The sequence below is a fragment of the Cottoperca gobio genome, chromosome 6 (assembly GCF_900634415.1).
Source record: "Cottoperca gobio chromosome 6, fCotGob3.1, whole genome shotgun sequence".
Taxonomy (NCBI): Eukaryota; Metazoa; Chordata; class Actinopteri; order Perciformes; family Bovichtidae; genus Cottoperca; species Cottoperca gobio.
Window position 1 is genome coordinate 748,245 of NC_041360.1, and position 17,871 is coordinate 766,115.

The following is a 17,871-nucleotide window of genomic DNA, read 5'->3' on the forward strand; positions in this document are numbered from 1 at the left end:
ATCTAACCCCATGTTATTACGGTTATTATTATTGTTTGGACAATTTCATTATATGTCTATATATTAACAGGAAAGAGATACTTATGCAATTTGGATTAACTGTAAAGGACACCACATTGAAGTCTGAACTACAAGCTACGTTTAATGTATGTATATGTTATGACCAACATATCAATGTAGAAGAGATTGGAATAGGTATTGGTGATACATTGACACTTTTAAATAGTGAAAAAAAAGGATTACAGCCATTCAACAACTTTTATTACAATGAACATATTATAATGGCATATATACAATAATGGAATCCCTGGCAACACCTGTACACACACAGTCACTCATCCTCCCTGTTGTTGGGTGGTGGTGTGTTCAGGTCACCTGAACACAGGTCCTGAAGCACATTCCCACCTTTCAAACCCAGGGAAATGTGCGTTACGCCTGATATTGCACAGGTTGAGACGGCTGATTAAAGTGCTGCTGCTGCTGCTGCTGCATATGCTGCAGAGCATACTCCGGTGTCTGGGAGGTCCATGCTGACGCTGGTTGGGGCTGGTGTCTCCACATGCATGGAGGTGGCTGGTAGGCATCACATGGTGAATGGGAAGAGGTGTGTGACGCATACGAGGAGGATGAATGTGCCGAACCGCAACGCACATCTGGCACGACGGGTCCTCCTAGGCAGGGGCCAGCACAGGGCCAGACAGGATGCGGTTCATGGCCAGTTTCACAGTTTTGTACCTCCGCTTGGACATGGTCACCAGGCTGTCACGCACATAGTTTGCAAAGGCAGTACGCTGGGTGAGCGGCTGCTGGTGCTCCTGTCTCCTGCAGGTCTCTGAGGGCTGCAACAGCTTTTGGAGGGATGATAGAAGGGCCTCTTCGACATCATGCGCCCACTTGCTCATGGGCCCTCCAAGCCGCAGTTCCGCGCACGCAGCTTCAGCAGTGTCTAGGTCACCAGGATGTCCATCGATGGCAGCTCTGTCAGCTCAGCTGCCCCATCCCCACTATTTTTCTTATGGAGACGGGTGTTCGTATCCCTCAGGGATTTGAACCAGCCTAAAAGATGGAAATCTGATGGGAATACAAATGATTGATATTAGTGTAATGCAGTGGTGTGCCGTGGGACTGTGAAACAATTAGGCCTATAGCATTTAACTATACACAAGGTTATGAATGATTTGTAATGTACTTCAGTGTTGTCCCTAGGTTTACTGCTGGGGGGGTGTTCAAGCCTTCAATACTATTAGTTAGGTTCAAATAATAGTGCACAACACAAGTAATACCATGATTGCTTCTTTTTCGGTTTTTGATCAGTTCATCACTTCCTCCCGACTCCTCCATCGCTCTGGGTGTACCTGGCCTGTACCATTACACCCGCCGTCTGCCCCCCTTCCTTCTTTCACGTAATGGTATGATCCTAGTCTGTCCCCGGCCGCATGGTGTGCCCATCAAAATAAAATCCCCTGCCCCTGCATGGACCGTCACATAACAGTACTTTTTTATTATTGTACACTCTTCGTTCGGGGGGGGGGGCACAGGTTGGTCCAGGCTCTGTGTTACAGGGGCACAGGCCCCTGTTGGCCCCTATCCAGAACCGGATTCTTTACGTTCTCTCCTCTACTTTCCTCCGCTGTGTCTGACTGTAGGTGTGTGTGTGCGGAGTTCTGCCCTTTGCGATGCAGCGCAGAGGAGTGAATGTAAATACGCAGAGCAGACACCGAAACGTGCACATATATTAATTAGTTAAATAACATAAGTGTTTAGTGTATGTAATAACACAAGCACGAATACTACTTATGTCCAGCATACCCCTAATTTATATCGACTCACACCAGCGTAATGCCGTGTATTTCGTATGCGCCGGCATTCGTTTCCGCTATACGGGCATGTGTGACAGGGCCTTTACTTCTCCATCATCATGCCATCTGAGTTCCTTTAATGGTAATTGTACTACCATACAGGTGCACACAGCTCCACCTCACCTCTGGGTTAAGCCCACCCACACTTGAAAACCTAGCTACAACCCCTGGTGTGTTGTTCCCTTCTTCTTGACATTCTGACATCCTCCTCTGGAACACTGACGTGAAAGTTAAATCTCTGGTATTCTCATGCTGCCGCCTCTTTTTCTGCAAAATGACGTAAAATGGATGTGACGATGCTTATGACGTATAATGTCAGCGCCATTAAGGCTCATCTCGAACAGCGAGTCTGTTTTGGCATGGATGTGTTATTATAGAAGAGGTTTATGAGGTTTTTGGCAGCAGCACATTCATGGCATGCTTTATGTATCCCATAGATGAGCATATTGCATCGATCGCATGACGTTAGATCAGGAAGTGCTGTACATCGTATCTAGACTTGTACGTGACTGTAGAGTTGTTGTCTATGTGTTGGCGAGATGACTTCAGCTTTCCTCTCAGCGATAACTATTCTTACGAAACCTTCTGGTGGTAAGTGGGTAACTTGGTTTGACAGCCCGACGATAAAAAACATAGCATGGTGTCTGAAAGCACTTCGTTTACATGCATTATGGACTGTAACCGAGGACGGAGCGCGTGAGAAGCTTAACGTTACATGTGTGTTTGTTCAGACACAGATGCCCAGTTCTCACAAGTACTAGCACTTACAATACAAATGATATGAATGAATGAACCTCACTACTCGAAGCTAGGAGCTGCACATTCGTTAACACATTCATGTTCTTTATTAATTTCAACGGCCATTAGTCTGTTTTGGACTTGTCTCACGGAAATAGTAATAAAGCATTTCCTTAATTTATAAATAACTGTACAATTAAAGTTAAGGCTCTCCTGTCTAAAACGATTCTTAGTCGACTAACACTCATACGATTTTGTCAACATATTGATAGTTGATTAAATCGACAGATCTGTAAAAGTGCATATCTCCACAAAGAATAATGCGAAAGCACCATTTTAAATCTTGTGTTTATCAGACCTGTGCTCATTAATGTCTAAGGAAATAAGTGATTCAGAATGAAAAAAGCATTAAAAAATGATGATCAACGTAAGAAATCTTAGTCGACTAAGACCAAAACAACCATCAAATCGGCTAATAAGAATTAATTCATTATTCTACAAATACATACACGCAATTAGAAAGTTATTTATTACTTGATTTTTTTAAGTGGAATAAAAAGAGTAATTATAAAAATATATTCAAAGAAATATCAATAAATACATCAAATTAAAAAGAGGTTTACAAAAACACCATAAACCAGTCAATAAATACATAATTTTAAAATACATTAATGAATTCATACACATTTGAATTAGATTTGAATCAACACAATTAGTTATTAATTAATGTAATGCCTTTTTGTCATTCATAGTTTGTATCCCTGATGGTGGTTGATAAGTTGTTAGGTGACAGTTTCATTGTATATACATTGTGATACACCTTGTCAGCAACACAGGAAAACAGGCGACAATCAACAATCCTGCACAGAATGAGTCCTCCACGATCCACAGTGTGATGTTCTTTGTGTTATTGTCTGTAGAGTCTGTGCGTGGTGCTCAGTCTTCACATCAAGAGGCTCTCCTGGCAGCACTGCGGGCCAACAGAGCTCTTCTCCAGGAGCAGCTTCAGAATGAGAGCAGCTTTGAGGAGGTGAGGAGGCTGAGGGAGGAGGTGATGGCAGCAGAAGACTGGTTGTCCAGCGATACAGAAGACGACCCATGGGGCTTTGTCCAGGAGTGTCTCCTACTGCTCCTCTCTTTAGCACGACATCTGTCTGTTGAACTTGAACGTTTCAAGCAGACCCCCGCTCCATCTGCAGCTAAACAACGCACCCCCGAGATGGCTCCAGCTTTACCTCCTGATGTCCTCAGTGTCACCCAGCAGAAAACACTTGGAGCAGCTCTTCAGTTTGTGGTTTCTCTGGGAGTCTGCCCATATTTGACCCCTGGAGTAGGTGTGTCACTGGGTCGCAGGTCAGCGTTGGTGGAAAAACTTGTACGCGGGGTGACGGTGCCAGCAGCGGGACACCGGCTTCTTACCACCATGAATGTCCTATTGCAGCTGGCAGAGTTGTCCTCTCTCTCGACATTGGTGTTCACACGGCATCTGGGGGATATGATGGCAGCACTGTGCCAGCTTGGCTACCAGCCACGCCGGGCAGAGAGAAGCGGCACCGAGGAGGAGAATGTAACACTTCTGGATATGATGGGATTTTGTTTAAAATGTGTTTGATGTGTGTATTCAAGAGAAATAAAAGCCTTTCTTTCTTTTTCGATGCAGGAGCTAAGTGCTGAGGAACGTCAAACTTGCAAGGAGGCCCTCAAAAGCCTTCTAGGAAAAGTCTACCAGCCAATCGTTATCAAGGAGCTGCTGATCCTCCAAGGTGGACCCAAACAGGTGAGCATGTTTATGTTTGGTGGGAGGTTTATGGCAGGGAGAGCTGGAGGGATAATGTTTGAAATTATTATATTGTGTTGTTGCTGCCCCTTGGTAAGTTGTTAACGGTGTCCAAACCCTTAAAGGGATGGTAAGCAAAGAAAATTTAAAAGGTGCAATTTATAAGTTTCCAAATAATTAATCAAAACCATAATACTTTGACATTTAATTTGTTTTATGCTTTATGCAATTATTTAAAAACTATTTCAGTATAAAAGAGAAGGCAAAAGTGGCTCTCTGTTAGTGATGTTTTTCCTATTCAAACGCAACAGGAATAAAACAGAACCTTTTTGTTAGTCTTTCCACTGTTCCAGTAATCACCAACTTTGGTTTAAGAGTTTGAAAGTGAAAGTGAATAAGTAACAGATTTTAAAAAGAAGTAGCCAACGTAAAACACGAGTGGCAATAAAACAAATTTTTTCCCTGAGTTTAATAAACCAGCATATATGCGATTGAGGTGTATGTAAGGCTCGCAGGTCTGTGAGGCTTTGTTTCATATGTACTGTACTGATCCTCCTTCCAGTCTGGCGTGGTGGGAAGCTCCAGTGGTTCCAGCAGCAGGGCAGCTCTGGGATCAGCTCCCACCTGGCTGAGGCGTCTGTGTGGTCAGCTGCTGTCTGAGCGCCTGATGCAGCCTCAAGGTGTCCAGGCTGTAGTCAGAGCCATCTTGGAGGGGGGAATGGGTGAGTAGGAGGGGAGGTAATGATGAAAGAAGGGAAAGTAGTGAAGAGCAGGAAAAGTGTGATTGAAACAAGTAGAATATTCACTCATGTTGACCATTCAACCTGAACAATAACTGCACTAAAGCAAAACATCAGTGTTTTGTTAGTTTCACTTTAAAACACTGTTTCTGTCCTCCAGGGGGCGAGTCCGACTGGAGGAAATGTGACTGCGTGGCCAGAATCCTGGTGACCTGCCCTCAACAGTCTGCCTCAGCAGACAACTACTACAGACAAGTCTGTCCTCAGGTCAGCTCCACACACACACGCGCACACTCTTGTTAAACTAAATAATAACTTCATAGTGTTCAGAATCAGAATCAGAAATCCTTTATTAGTACCATAACGGGGACATTTACGTTGTTACAGCAAAATAACAAGAAAGTAAAGTGGCAAGTATACAATAATTAAATAGAATAAAATAGAGTAAAGTAGTGTAAGTACAAAGTCGTTGATAAAAAAGTTGTAAAAGTGGCCAGTTGCCCGCGCTGGATCTAAAATAAGCCTTTTATAAAATGGCAAGTAACATAGATTAATAATTCCCGATATAATTCATCGGTATTATGTTTAACTTGCATATGAAATGCAGTATAATTCCATGAAACCATAGTCACCACTTGGGATGATGTTTTAATGTTAGGTCCTGATTAATCTTATTGGAATGTTATCACAGATAATGTTCCATCAAGAAAAATAATTTCACTTTGACACAAAAACAAAAGTGATTTCCACGTGTCCTTCACACAGACAGTTGATAACCACTGTTGTGTCCCCATTATCTCTGATTGGGGCTTTATGGTTTGTTGCAAAGAGCGCCTGGCTCCGTCAAACTTGCTTCAGAAGAAGTCTACTGTAACCAGATAACTTCAATGCAGTTAAACACACTGATTGACTGCAGTGCAGACGGAGAAAAGCTATTATCAAGTACAAGAATGAGTTCATTTGAAGTGTTTTTGTGTGCTGGTGTGGTACAGATCCTTGACCTCCTGCACTTCAAAGACAAGCTGACAGCTCAACAGTTTCAGCGTGTGGCCACCAGGACGCTGCTCCTCGTGGTGCAGGAGAAGCCCAGCATGGCCCAGCAGTACTTGCTCACTCCTCTGCTCGCACCGCTGCACCGCTGCACCGCTGCACCCAGTCAGTAACATGGCCCTCATATCGTGTTTTACATGTTGAATTAGTAGTATTGGTGTTAATAGTGAAATGATAAAGAAGTTCTGTTTGGTTCCAGAGACTACAGTTGCATAACATCTTCCAGCTTTGGGAAATAATATTTCAGTTGGTTATTTAATTTACATGGGGAGAACTTCTTCGCAGTAGTTCACAGGTTGATTCATGTTGGATTCCTTTCAGAAATAAAGTACACAGGCAAATAATAATTAATTAATTACAAGCTATAACCTATTAAGAAAATGTCTATAAAGTCAGTCTATAAAATATCACATATGTCCACTTGAAGGGCTGTTAAGCTTACATGCGATACATGTTATGTATACTAAGGTACATACTCGGGTTGTACCTATGTGAAGTTTCCATTTGGCCAATAGTTGCTGTAGGGTTTGTCCTGCTAGCTGTTGTCACCATGGCTCAAACATGATGGATGATGAGTCAGATCCCAACAGATCACTGTGCTGCACATGCGTGTTTTCCAGATGAGGGTCATTTACAGGCTGCTGTGGAGGAGCGGGAGCTGACACGTTGTGTGGATGATGTGTACAAGGTGAGGACACCCAGAGGCATCCACTCAACACTACAATTATTTTATACTATTTTAATTCTGCTATTTATCTGCTATTTTAGACTATTTTAATTCTGGCTATTTCATTTCTGCTATTTTATACTATTTGAATTACCTGCATACTATTTTAATTCTGCTATTTTTATAATGGTACTTCAGACTCATTTACATCAACACTGTGATTATTGTACTGTAAATGCTCTTATTCTGTCTAATCTTGTACTAATAGTTATGTTTATGCTGTGAAGCACTTTGGGCTGCAATTCTTGTATGAAAGGTGCTATACAAATAAAGCTTATTATTATTATTATTATTATTATTATTATTATTATTACAATCATGCAGCTCAAACTCATAGTAATGATCATAGCTCATAGACTTACAAAGAAATGTCCCCATGACGTGTCAGTTTTCTTGACAGTAGCGTATGTATGTTGGAGGACATTACTAATTATGAGAATCCAAAGAAGTTATTTGTAAAGTAATATTTGCTAAGCTATAAATAATTGAACCTGTGCTCACTACTCTGTGTGATGTCATGGTGAATAATAAAGCTGTAGCTAAATTATTTTTATTAAATTCTGTAAAAGATATAGTAAGTTGATCATAATTCCATGATGACATGAGTCTATTAAAGGCTGTCAAGTAATTCATAATATTCAATTATTGTCCAGTCTTGAGAGCGTTTGTAAGCAAGACCGGTGTTTGCCATACCAAACTAAATCCCAACTTGTAAATAATAATGGTTCTATTGATGCAGATGCTCGTGGTCATTAGGCTTTGGCGTAGTATATGTAGTAACACGGATGTTCCCAGCTCACGCTGTATTTTCCTCACCATTAGTATTCATGTATTTGCTCTTGTGTCTCTTGTTGCTGTCAGATCTGGGTGGTTGGAAACAGTCCGTCAGCTTCTCTTCTCAAAGCTCTAGAACAAGTTCTTCCTGTTATCTTCACACTTTTCTGTTTCACCAAGCAGAACGTCTCCCATCTCCGGTAATGTGTTCTCTGTGTTTATGAGCTGAATCTTTCATGTGCAAATACCGGTACACTCAGAAGTAACAACTGCCTTACTTCCACAAAGTAAATACAGTAGACATTCAAGAAGGACTGTACCATGGTATTTCTAATATCAGCTACAGCATACATATATGTTCTGTATTACCTATCCTTTGTTCTTCTTAAGGGCCCTGTCACACATATCCGTATGGCGGAAACGTATACGAAAATAGCTCACAATTTTTCAGAGTCCAAATACGTCCAACTTTTCATCAGATCGGATCAGAAAAGTGACGTATACAGATACGTATGTCTAATCTATTGATAGCGTATCACTTACTTATACAAAATGTATCTGGCGGATGCCCAACGAATGCATAACGTATACAAAAATATGGCTTATACAAAATATCGGCAACACGCTGGTGTACGTTGATGTAAGGTAAGGCATATGTAGTATTCCTTAAGAGCACGCTGTGTTACACTGAGGCCGTGAAAATGTTTTGAGCATGTTCAGTATTTTCGGACGTACTCAACGTGTGCTTCATAAGTTATACAGCCGCTATACATAAGTTACGTTACGTTGGACATACGGTGAACTCATTGATAACGAGTGGATAACCTATTCGTAACCTATGCTTAACCAAGTCTGATACGTTTTGTATAAGTAAGTGATACGCTACCAATAGGTTAGACATATGTATAATAATTTGTTATGTATTCGTTATGTATACGTCAGCTACAACACCGCTGTGGAAAAGTTGGACGTATTTGGACTCTGACAAATTTTGAGCTACTTTTCATATATGCCGGCATGTTTCTGCCATACGGAGCTGTGTGACAGGGCCGTAAAAAGGAACATTTGAAAAATGATTTCATTAACCAGAACTCACACACTGTAGTTTGTTCTGATTCTTTCCCATATACACTGTCCTGCTGCCCCAAATACTCAACAATGTGGATTAATCCGCTGCTGAAAATAGTCCCCAACATATTCACTATTTTATCCTGTTTGAGTAATATTTGCTTACTGACCAGCAATTTTAGGAAAATATTGATCCTTTTCAGCAGGAACCAATGTGCCAGTGTCTACCTTTTAGCCTCTGGCAGAAAGGCTGCCTGGCAGGAAATCATTTTAAATATGTGTGCTTTGGAAAATAGTCAGCAGAAATGTAAAGTCGCATGAATGTAGTGAATCTGCTCTACAGTAAGACACTGAAAATGAGCCGTGTGTGTGTGATATGTGCTCCACAGCGCCCCCTGTCAGGAGATTCTGCTGTGGTACCTGAGCCACACTGAGATGTCTGCAGCCCTGTCAGCACTGAGGCAGCTTTCAGGTCTGCAGGCACCGAAGAACGAGGTGGCAACAGACTTCCACTTCACCCCGGGCAGTGATGGAGGAGCTAGACTCCGCTCCAGAGAGAGCTGCAGGTTACTGACTCTCAGAAACACGTTCTGGACATGTTCTCACTAGTGATCTTTGTGAAAGAGCACAACTAGTGCTGTACCGAAGAGTTCGAAGCTTCAAAGCTTCATTTGTAACTTTCGACATTCAAATTCTAAATCAACAAACAACCCTAACCCTGTTTAAAGCCACTATTTCTGAACAGTTGCAGATAAAGATGAGGCTGCACTAATATTATTGATGTAGATACTATTTGGAGAATTAGATTCCTCTGGTGCAGCGTTGTTTCACACTCGTGTGATCCTAACATTTCCAATAACTTCAGAGCGTTGTAAAGTCCAAAATTCCAAATTTAGTGAAAAAAGATTGTATGTAATCATTTACAACATGTTTTAACCAAATATTTTTCTTTAATCTATATTTGTTGGCATTTAGCATTTCAAAAACATATTTTCACTGCGGTCAAAAATGTGTTGATGTGCAGCACACAAAGTCAGGCCCACTATTAAAAAAATAAAGTTTTAGGGTAATGAAATCATAAAATATGACTGCAGAATTTCAAAGCTTCATACGAAAAACTATATAGAAGCTTTGAATGTTACAAAAGAATGACATTTGGCACAGCCCTAGTTTTCACTGTATATTATATTGTGAAGAGGACAAACACATGATGCAGAATAGAACAGTTATTTAAGATGTCTTTGGACAATCAGTGAAAGAGCCATCTTTTGTTTATCTCTTTTCACCTTCGCTTGCCTCTCTTCATTCCCTCACGTCTCTCTTGTTTCTCCCAGTGAAGAGGACGATGCTCTATATGAGAAGCTGTCCGGAGAGCACTGGAGGCTGGAGTGTCTGATGCAGCTCTTGACTGAACTCAAAGACTCTGACCTGCCTGGAGACTTATTCCTGGAGCTGCTGCAGGTACAGTAAGGTGCACCCACATACACACAAACACCTGTTAAACACAGTATTTACCCCAGTGTAAATCCCATTGTGTTAAGTTTTGGTAAGTTTGTGGCAGAGAAGTTTGTTCAACTCTGGTCGTTGGGTTGTAGAGTGTGTGTAGATTGTATTCTATTGTACAACGTTTTCGTTATTTGTACTTTACACTTTGTGCAGAAGATAACCTCTGTCAACATTCCATCATTTATGTGTTTGTGTCAGTTATGTGCATTAATACACTGGGAAGCCTTTTTTATTACATCATCCTGGAGTCATATTTTTGAAAAACATTTGACCACACCATCAGTTCTGTTACATGGATGTTGTATTTACACTATGTTGTTTATCCTGTACACACGACATCTATTACAGTCTGTCTGTCCTGGGAGAGGGATCCCTCCTCAGTTGCTCTCCCTGAGGTTTCTTCCATTTTTCTCCCTTTAATTGTGGGGTTTCTTTTTCTTTTTCCTTGTGCGATGCGAGGGTCTAAGGACAGAGGGTGTCGTAACCTGTACAGTCTGTAAAGCACACTGAGAAAAATTTGTCATTTGTGATGATGTGCTATATAAATACAAATAAATAAATGTGATGTGCTTCTCCTGCAGGAGCTGGGCTGCTGGGCAGCTGCAGCAGATGAAAAGAACAATGAGCAGGAGTTGGACTTGTCAGCCATGACACTTCTGGAGGTGGAACAGCAGCTGCTGGGTGCAGCTGTGAGGCGTGGCCATAGAATCACTTTGCTTCAGGTGCTGGCTGTGATGGTTGAGTTAATGCAGCATAATGTGCTGCTGAGAAAAACCTCACAGGTGAGTCCAGAAATATGCACCCAACAGGATGCGTAGAAATGCTAAACTGCAAAACTCTGGCCCTTCAGCCACTGTGACACAGAACCATGGCAGACGTTAAGTTACCTGCTTGTATTTGTTTGTTTTTCACCACTCTAACTAGCTGCAGTTGGGTTAAAATGGACTAGAATAGGAGTCAACATATATAAACGTATGATATTTATATAATATATAAATAATACCAACCTACTCTGAAAACCTCCTCCTCCCAGCAATACACCGAAACCCACCGGTACATCAAACCAATCAATTTGTTCTACTGGAAGCAAACGGTGAATAAGCCCACACAGTTCTGTCGATGACTTGGCTTGCTTGTGTAGAAATGCTCCGTGTTTAGTATGTCTGTCCTGGTTGTGACAGCCTCTGTACTAAATTCATGTTGTTATGTTAAAGCAGTGGTCCCCAAACTAAGGCCCACCTCCACATTTGGCCCGGCCCCCTGAACAATACCTGACGCATTATGATTTTTTTTTCAGTCTGGCCTCGCGAATCCTAGACTAGCCCCTGTCAAATAGAACGGAATAATGGCGAAAAGGTTAGGTAAGAGAAAAATTGATTCAGAATGCAGGGTATTTAACCTGCAGTGGTCAAACGATTCTTTTTTTGTTCAATGCAAAGAAAAGGCTGTTTGTCTCGTCTGTCAAGAGGCGGTGGCAGTATTCAAAGAATACAATCTGCGCCGACACTATGAATCCCGTCACAAAGACAAGTATGATAACTTGCAAGGCCAAATGCGAGCACACAAACTCTCGAAGCTAAAAAGTGGACTGTTAGCTCAGCAGAATACATTTGTACGCCAAGCTCAGCTGAACCAGTCATCCGTTCGAGCCAGCTTTCGGGTTGCTCAACTGATAACAAGCAGCGGTAAACCTTTCACTGATGGAGTTTGTCAAGAAATGTTTGAATGCTGTCACGGAAGAGGTGTGTTCCGAGAAGAAAGATGTCTTTAATGCCATGAGTCTGTCGGCGAGTACAATCACCAGACGCATTGAAGAAATCGGGGGTAATGTATATGCCCAGCTGCAGCAGAAGACGAAAGAATTTGACTTTTTTTCATTAGCACTGGATGAGAGCACGGACGTGCAAGACACAGCGCAGCTGCTCATTTTTATTCGTGGAGTTAGCGCAAACTTTGAGATGTGCGAGGAGCTGGCAGCCCTCCAAAGTCTCAAAGGGACTACAGCGGGGGAGGATATTTTCGGCAAAGTATGCCAAACCATGGAAGAGTTGGACCTAGACTGGTCAAAGCTTGCCAGCATCACGACTGACGGGGCTCCTAGTATGGTGGGCGCGTCTCGGGGTCAAATAGGACGCATGAACTGGGAGATGGAAGAACGGGGTCTCACCGCCCCGCTACAAGTCCACTGCCTAATTCACCAGCAAGCACTGTGCTGCAAAGTGGGATTCTGTCATGAAGGTTGTGGTGTCATGCATAAACTTCATCAGAGCAAAGGGACTTAAACAGGCAGTTCCAACAATTCCTGTCTGAACTGGAGCCTGCGTAGGGCGATGTGCTGTACTACACAGAGGTCCTATGGTTCAGCCGGGGCAGAGTTTTGAGGCGTTTTTACGAGCTGCTACCCGAAATTAACGCATTTCTTCATTCAAAAGACAAAACGGTCCCAGAGCTGATCGACCCAGAATGGAAATGGCACCTTGCATTTTTAACAGACGAGACAGAAATGCTGAACAGCCTTAACTTGCAGCTACAAGGCCAGGGGGAACTCATTTGCGACATGTATTCTCACATAAAAGCATTTGAGGTGAAACTTGCGCTGCTTTTGGAACAAGTGAAACTTTATTTTTTCTGTGAAGAACCCAGAGAGGGTTATTTGGTTATTATTTATTTCACAAATAGTATTATTTATTTCCTGACTTTCTTTTCTGTGAAGATCCCAGAAAGGGTTATTAATATTTGGTTATGTGTGGCTTTATGGAAAACAATAAATGTTTACGTTTAGGCACCCCTGCGATCGTCACACTTTTTCTGTTACAAACTGACCCTGGCCCCCATCAGAGAAGGGAAAAGTTATGTGGCCCTCACAGGAAAAAGTTTGGGGACCCCTGTGTTAAAGGATTACATTTAATGACACAGATGCTGCAGGGGATACTGTTCTTCAAACTGCTCTTAGAGGAACCGTGAGAGCGTCACGTCCCACCCTCTGTCAGGTGTCAGCTCATCCTCTTGGAAGTGTTTCTCTCCTTCTGCAGCACATTTCAGATCCGTGTGTGTTACTGTGGGAGTTCTTGTCATGGATAGCAGGCCATGTTGAGTCATGCTACCACACAAAAATAGCCTAATTGCTTCATATCTGGCAGGGCTGCAATTGTAGGGCCAACAAAAATTCCTTTACAGATTAAGAAATGTCTCTAATAAGTTGGCCTCACTTCACTACATGATGTCTTACTTTTTGCTGTCTTAAAGGACTGAATGTTTTCTAGGAATTTCCAGAAAAGCTTAAAAGCGTATTGCTTCTTACTAATAAGTTTAGCCCTAGTTTTGGGTGCTATATTTCATTAATCTTCTAAAATCTCCACCTTGAGGTTTAACTTTTATATTGAACACATTTGAGCCCCTGGATGTCTGCTTGTGTATTATTTGTGTCCATGATGTTGTTGGTCCTTTCTCCAGGTGGTGGACTTCATGGTGTCCCTGCTTCAGAGGGCCTGTGTGGGTCTGGATCAGACCACTGGTCCAAAGCTTGGGAACCCAGTAGAGAGCGAGACGCTGAGTATGGGGATGGGCCTAGTGGCTACTCTGCTGTCTGGACCTCAGGTACTCACAAGTGAAAACTCCACACATGAACATGTTGCTTAATAAACTACATCTACCTTATGATGCATGGACTGTATTTCTATGCAATAGGAAACTGAGAACTTTTTAAAAATAGTAATAGTACATTCATATATGAATAAATGAACCTTGTAAGGGTTATGGAGATTTAGGTGAGTTAATGTTAAATTCCCCCTCACTGGACAACAGTCGGGCTGCACTTATACTTCACTGCAGTGCAGTGAGTGTTGGAGATACAAATTGATAAATAGCACTACAGGTAAGAGAAGAAAATATGTATTTTTGATTTTGGGATGAACTGTCCCTTTCACAGTAGCTGAACATGTGATGAGATTAAAGTAGGTGTGAGAGTAAGGAACAGGTTGTTAGTAGGATCCAATGTAGACAGTAGCTGCAGGGGCAAAACTGTGCTCTGCTGCCCCCCCATTCAAAACACAACAGTGATGTCCCAGCTGTCAGGCACAGCGCTAACCACTGTCTGAAAGCATCTCGAGTGTATGTTCTACTCTGTTCTCTCCCCGCTTAAATATTACAGCTTAGTGCAGAGGACTACTCTTCTATGTCGAGACTGCTCCCACCCCTGGAGACGTTGTCTCAGAAACACTCTGACGTGTTCATCCAGGAACTGGCATCCAACCTCAGAGCTGTCATTGCCACTCACGGTGCATACCGGCCTGAAAACTTCACCGCTGCTGCTCAGCCCTCCAGAAACCCTGAATCAACAGCAGAAAACAACAGTGTGCCCTTGAGGAAAAAGCAAAATATGCAAACTGAAGCAACCGACTTACAGACTAGTCCTCTAATCGTCTCCTCCAGACAGTAACTCGCCTTGCAACACCCACATGACACACCCAGCGTCCTCTGGAAGACCTGCAGCAGGAACAAGTCCAAAAGGCGGAGGGAGAACCTCTGGCACCAGTAAACCTTTACCTCCGACCAAACCCTTTTCAGATTGGCTGCTAGAGGCATGTGACCCAGATGTGCCAACCAGAGCATTCGCCTTGAGGGTCCTGACCCAGAAGGTGCAAAAGGAAAACCCAGAAGCTGTGCAGGCCCAGGACAAAGTCCTCATGGTGGGTTGCTTGGTTATGTGCTTCAACTTTTTACACTTGTTTATGTTTTATCATTATTTTTCTGAGAACCTTTTAAAAATATGGTAAAAGAAAAAATCTTTTGCTCCCTCAGTAGTATACAAACATAACAAGCGTGTTGCCTAGTGAACATGTGACATGATTAATAGTTGGATTGCACTATATAAATTCCTTTATTGTGCAACTGTAAAAATTAGAGTAACATGACATAAATTATAAGATGCATTTCCTGTTTCTGTGCGGGCTCCATCAGATGTGCAGATCAGACTTGTTCTCTCACATGGTCACTCTCAGCTTGATCACTCTGCTCAATATGTAGTTATTACTCACATTCTAACGTCACATCCCTTTACGGGGCTGAACTTGCTTGATGGAATGTGAGCATACCTCAGGTACGTGTTCAGACTGACCATAGCTCTGCAATTAAAACATGCAGCGCTTCATACTGTTCTACAGTGTATTTCATTGAGTCCACAGCGTTGGTGCAGCAGGGTTCACAATACAGCAAATTCTAGCAAGAAACAAATGTAAGGTTGTCTGGCAAAAAGGTTGAACCTGGTTCATGAAGGCGCATATAGATTAGGCTAATTTGTGATGTGAAGAGCGGAATTCTACAGTTTAATCGTCGATACAGAGGATGAAACAATTGTGGTTATGAGATGTCAAATGCTGTTTCATAGTATTAGAAACTCCTGTGCAGGATTTTAGTGTCTGATAAGTTTTAAAACAGCCTTCCACTCCTGCATCGTATTCCATTATCTCATGAGTATTGGAAGACTAAAGTTATACTGTTAACTTTATAAGTCATAGTTCAAAATATTAAGCTTCTATTGTTGCGCCTTATTCAAACTAATAAGCGCATGCTATGGTATCCTGATAATCATCTCTGGCGTAAAGAATTTCAGACGTCACTTCCTTCTTTAAGCTTGGGACCCAACAGGGTCCGAAGGAGAAGGTGGGCCCAAGCCTGGAGCTCTGCAGCCAGAACCTTCTCATCAATCCCTTGTGGGGGTTTTTTTAATGCAAGACTGTTCTTGGTGTGACACTTCTGGAGATGTGTATTGAATTCATATTTTTGACTCGTTAGAGGTTTTCCCATTTGCTTTCATAGCATACTTACAATTATGCTTGGAGCTGGGTCAACATGCTTTCACATTGGCTTCTTCTTTCAGCCATGTTGGATGTTGCTTGCTTGAAACATAAGCTGTGTTGCCATAGCTACCTATTAGACATTGCTGCTATTGTTACATGCACTGTATGCGTGCATGAGGAGTGTGTTGGTAGTGAGACATTATGAGCACACATGTATAATAAATGAGGCGGTTGAACCTCTTCCCCAGGGGAGCCAGAGGGGACAATGGTGTGCTCTGGGGACTTGTTAAGGTGGTATGGGCAAAAAAGGATAACAACTCATTTAATATTCTCTGTAATCAAGAGCTGTAACCTTCAAACCCCTACTGTTACAGCAGCAACCCCCTTTATTGATGTCCCCCCTCATGGTTAGATTGAGTCCTCCAATATTGTACATGTAACCTTTCATGTGTTCTACCCTCCATCCTTACGTTACCCCAAACTCGCGCACAATCCAACCAGGTTGTTTTCCCACTCCCCCAATCAAACCCTTATCTTCAAAGACCTTTTATAGTACCTGGGGGTAATGTTATAATTATTCCCTTAGATAGTATTGTCATACTGTTTTTAATGTATTCAGTCCTGTGCCAGTATTGATCCTCTTTTGTTCCCCTGGCAATATCCAGGTTGGTGACATCTTTTGAGGTTTTCCAATATAATTGGTAGAATATTCCCATTAAGCTGAAACAAAGACGTATATAACCATACACCAGTCTATGTGCTTATGAATCTTGCTGATGGTATGTCTTCTCCAGCTCTTCTTAGAAAACCTGGAGCATGAGGACTCATTTGTCTACCTGTCAGCCATTCAAGGTAATATAATAATGTATCCAGGTTACTATTGATTTTTATGATTATAGATCTACAGCCATTGTCTGTCTAACCCACTGATGCTATTCAATTCCTAGCTGTAGAGGTTGTCCGTAACTCATGAAATCAGATAGACTGAGTGTGAACTGTCTTTAGGCCTGGCTGTATTGGCTGATTCATACCCCAAGAGGATTCTGGAAAGGCTCCTTAAAGACTTCCAACATGGTCCCTCCCTCCCTACATCCAACAAGGACCGCTGCCTTGAAACCCGCCTTAAAGTAGGAGAAGTCCTGATGAGGGCAAGCAGGGCTATGGGTGAGCATCATCTGTTTGTTCACATTCATGTTTGTATGACCAGACTCGTGTGGATATTCACTTGACTTAAGACCCATTCCCTGACCCCTAAGACGGCATCAATTCATGTGATGAAAACCAAAATGTGTTCACACTGCATACCTTCTAGCGACATGTTATCACTTAAAAGATATAGTTCAGCATTTTGGAGGATACACTTATTTGCTTTCTTTTAATAGTGAGATGAGAAGATTGATACCTATCGTGTGTGTGTGTGTGTGTGTGTGTGTGTGTGTGTGTGTGTGTGTGTGTGTGTGTGTGTGTGTGTGTGTGTGTGTGTGTGTGTGTGTGTGTGTGTGTGTGTAGTGTGTGTAAATATTTTATTTATTGGCCGTTGACTTAAATCAAACCTCATCAGATAAACGCAGGTTATTGAGCTGGGAGGCAGTGTTGTGCTCACCGGCTCTCTGCTAACCTGCACTATGCTGCACAGAAGTGCTGGGCGTATAGATACACTGTTGTATGTATGTGTATTGTTCTTACAGCCCAATTACAGTCTGCTAGATGTGTAGATAGACAACTTTTTCTAACACTTTCAGTTTAATCTTATATAACATCTTTTGTGAGATGGGTGGTTTGTTACTTTGGCAGCAGTAAAACAATCCGAATTGAAAGACGCTGGGGGAATCAG

General features: G+C 42.2%; 1 protein-coding gene across 1 annotated transcript in view; it reads left to right on the forward strand.

Moving 5' to 3' along the window:
• Positions 1-2,176: 2,176 nt before the first annotated feature.
• Positions 2,177-17,871, forward strand: part of tango6 (transport and golgi organization 6 homolog (Drosophila)) — a 29,845-nt gene continuing 14,150 nt past the window's right edge. The window contains 16 exon segments of the mRNA XM_029432881.1: positions 2,177-2,450; positions 3,518-4,164; positions 4,258-4,374; positions 4,937-5,096; positions 5,275-5,381; positions 6,107-6,269; positions 6,785-6,852; positions 7,753-7,865; positions 9,123-9,299; positions 10,068-10,194; positions 10,821-11,021; positions 13,693-13,836; positions 14,390-14,656; positions 14,658-14,927; positions 16,832-16,889; positions 17,043-17,201. Of these exon segments, the coding sequence (XP_029288741.1) occupies positions 2,399-2,450; positions 3,518-4,164; positions 4,258-4,374; positions 4,937-5,096; positions 5,275-5,381; positions 6,107-6,269; positions 6,785-6,852; positions 7,753-7,865; positions 9,123-9,299; positions 10,068-10,194; positions 10,821-11,021; positions 13,693-13,836; positions 14,390-14,656; positions 14,658-14,927; positions 16,832-16,889; positions 17,043-17,201 (2,830 nt within the window). The 5' untranslated portion in view covers positions 2,177-2,398.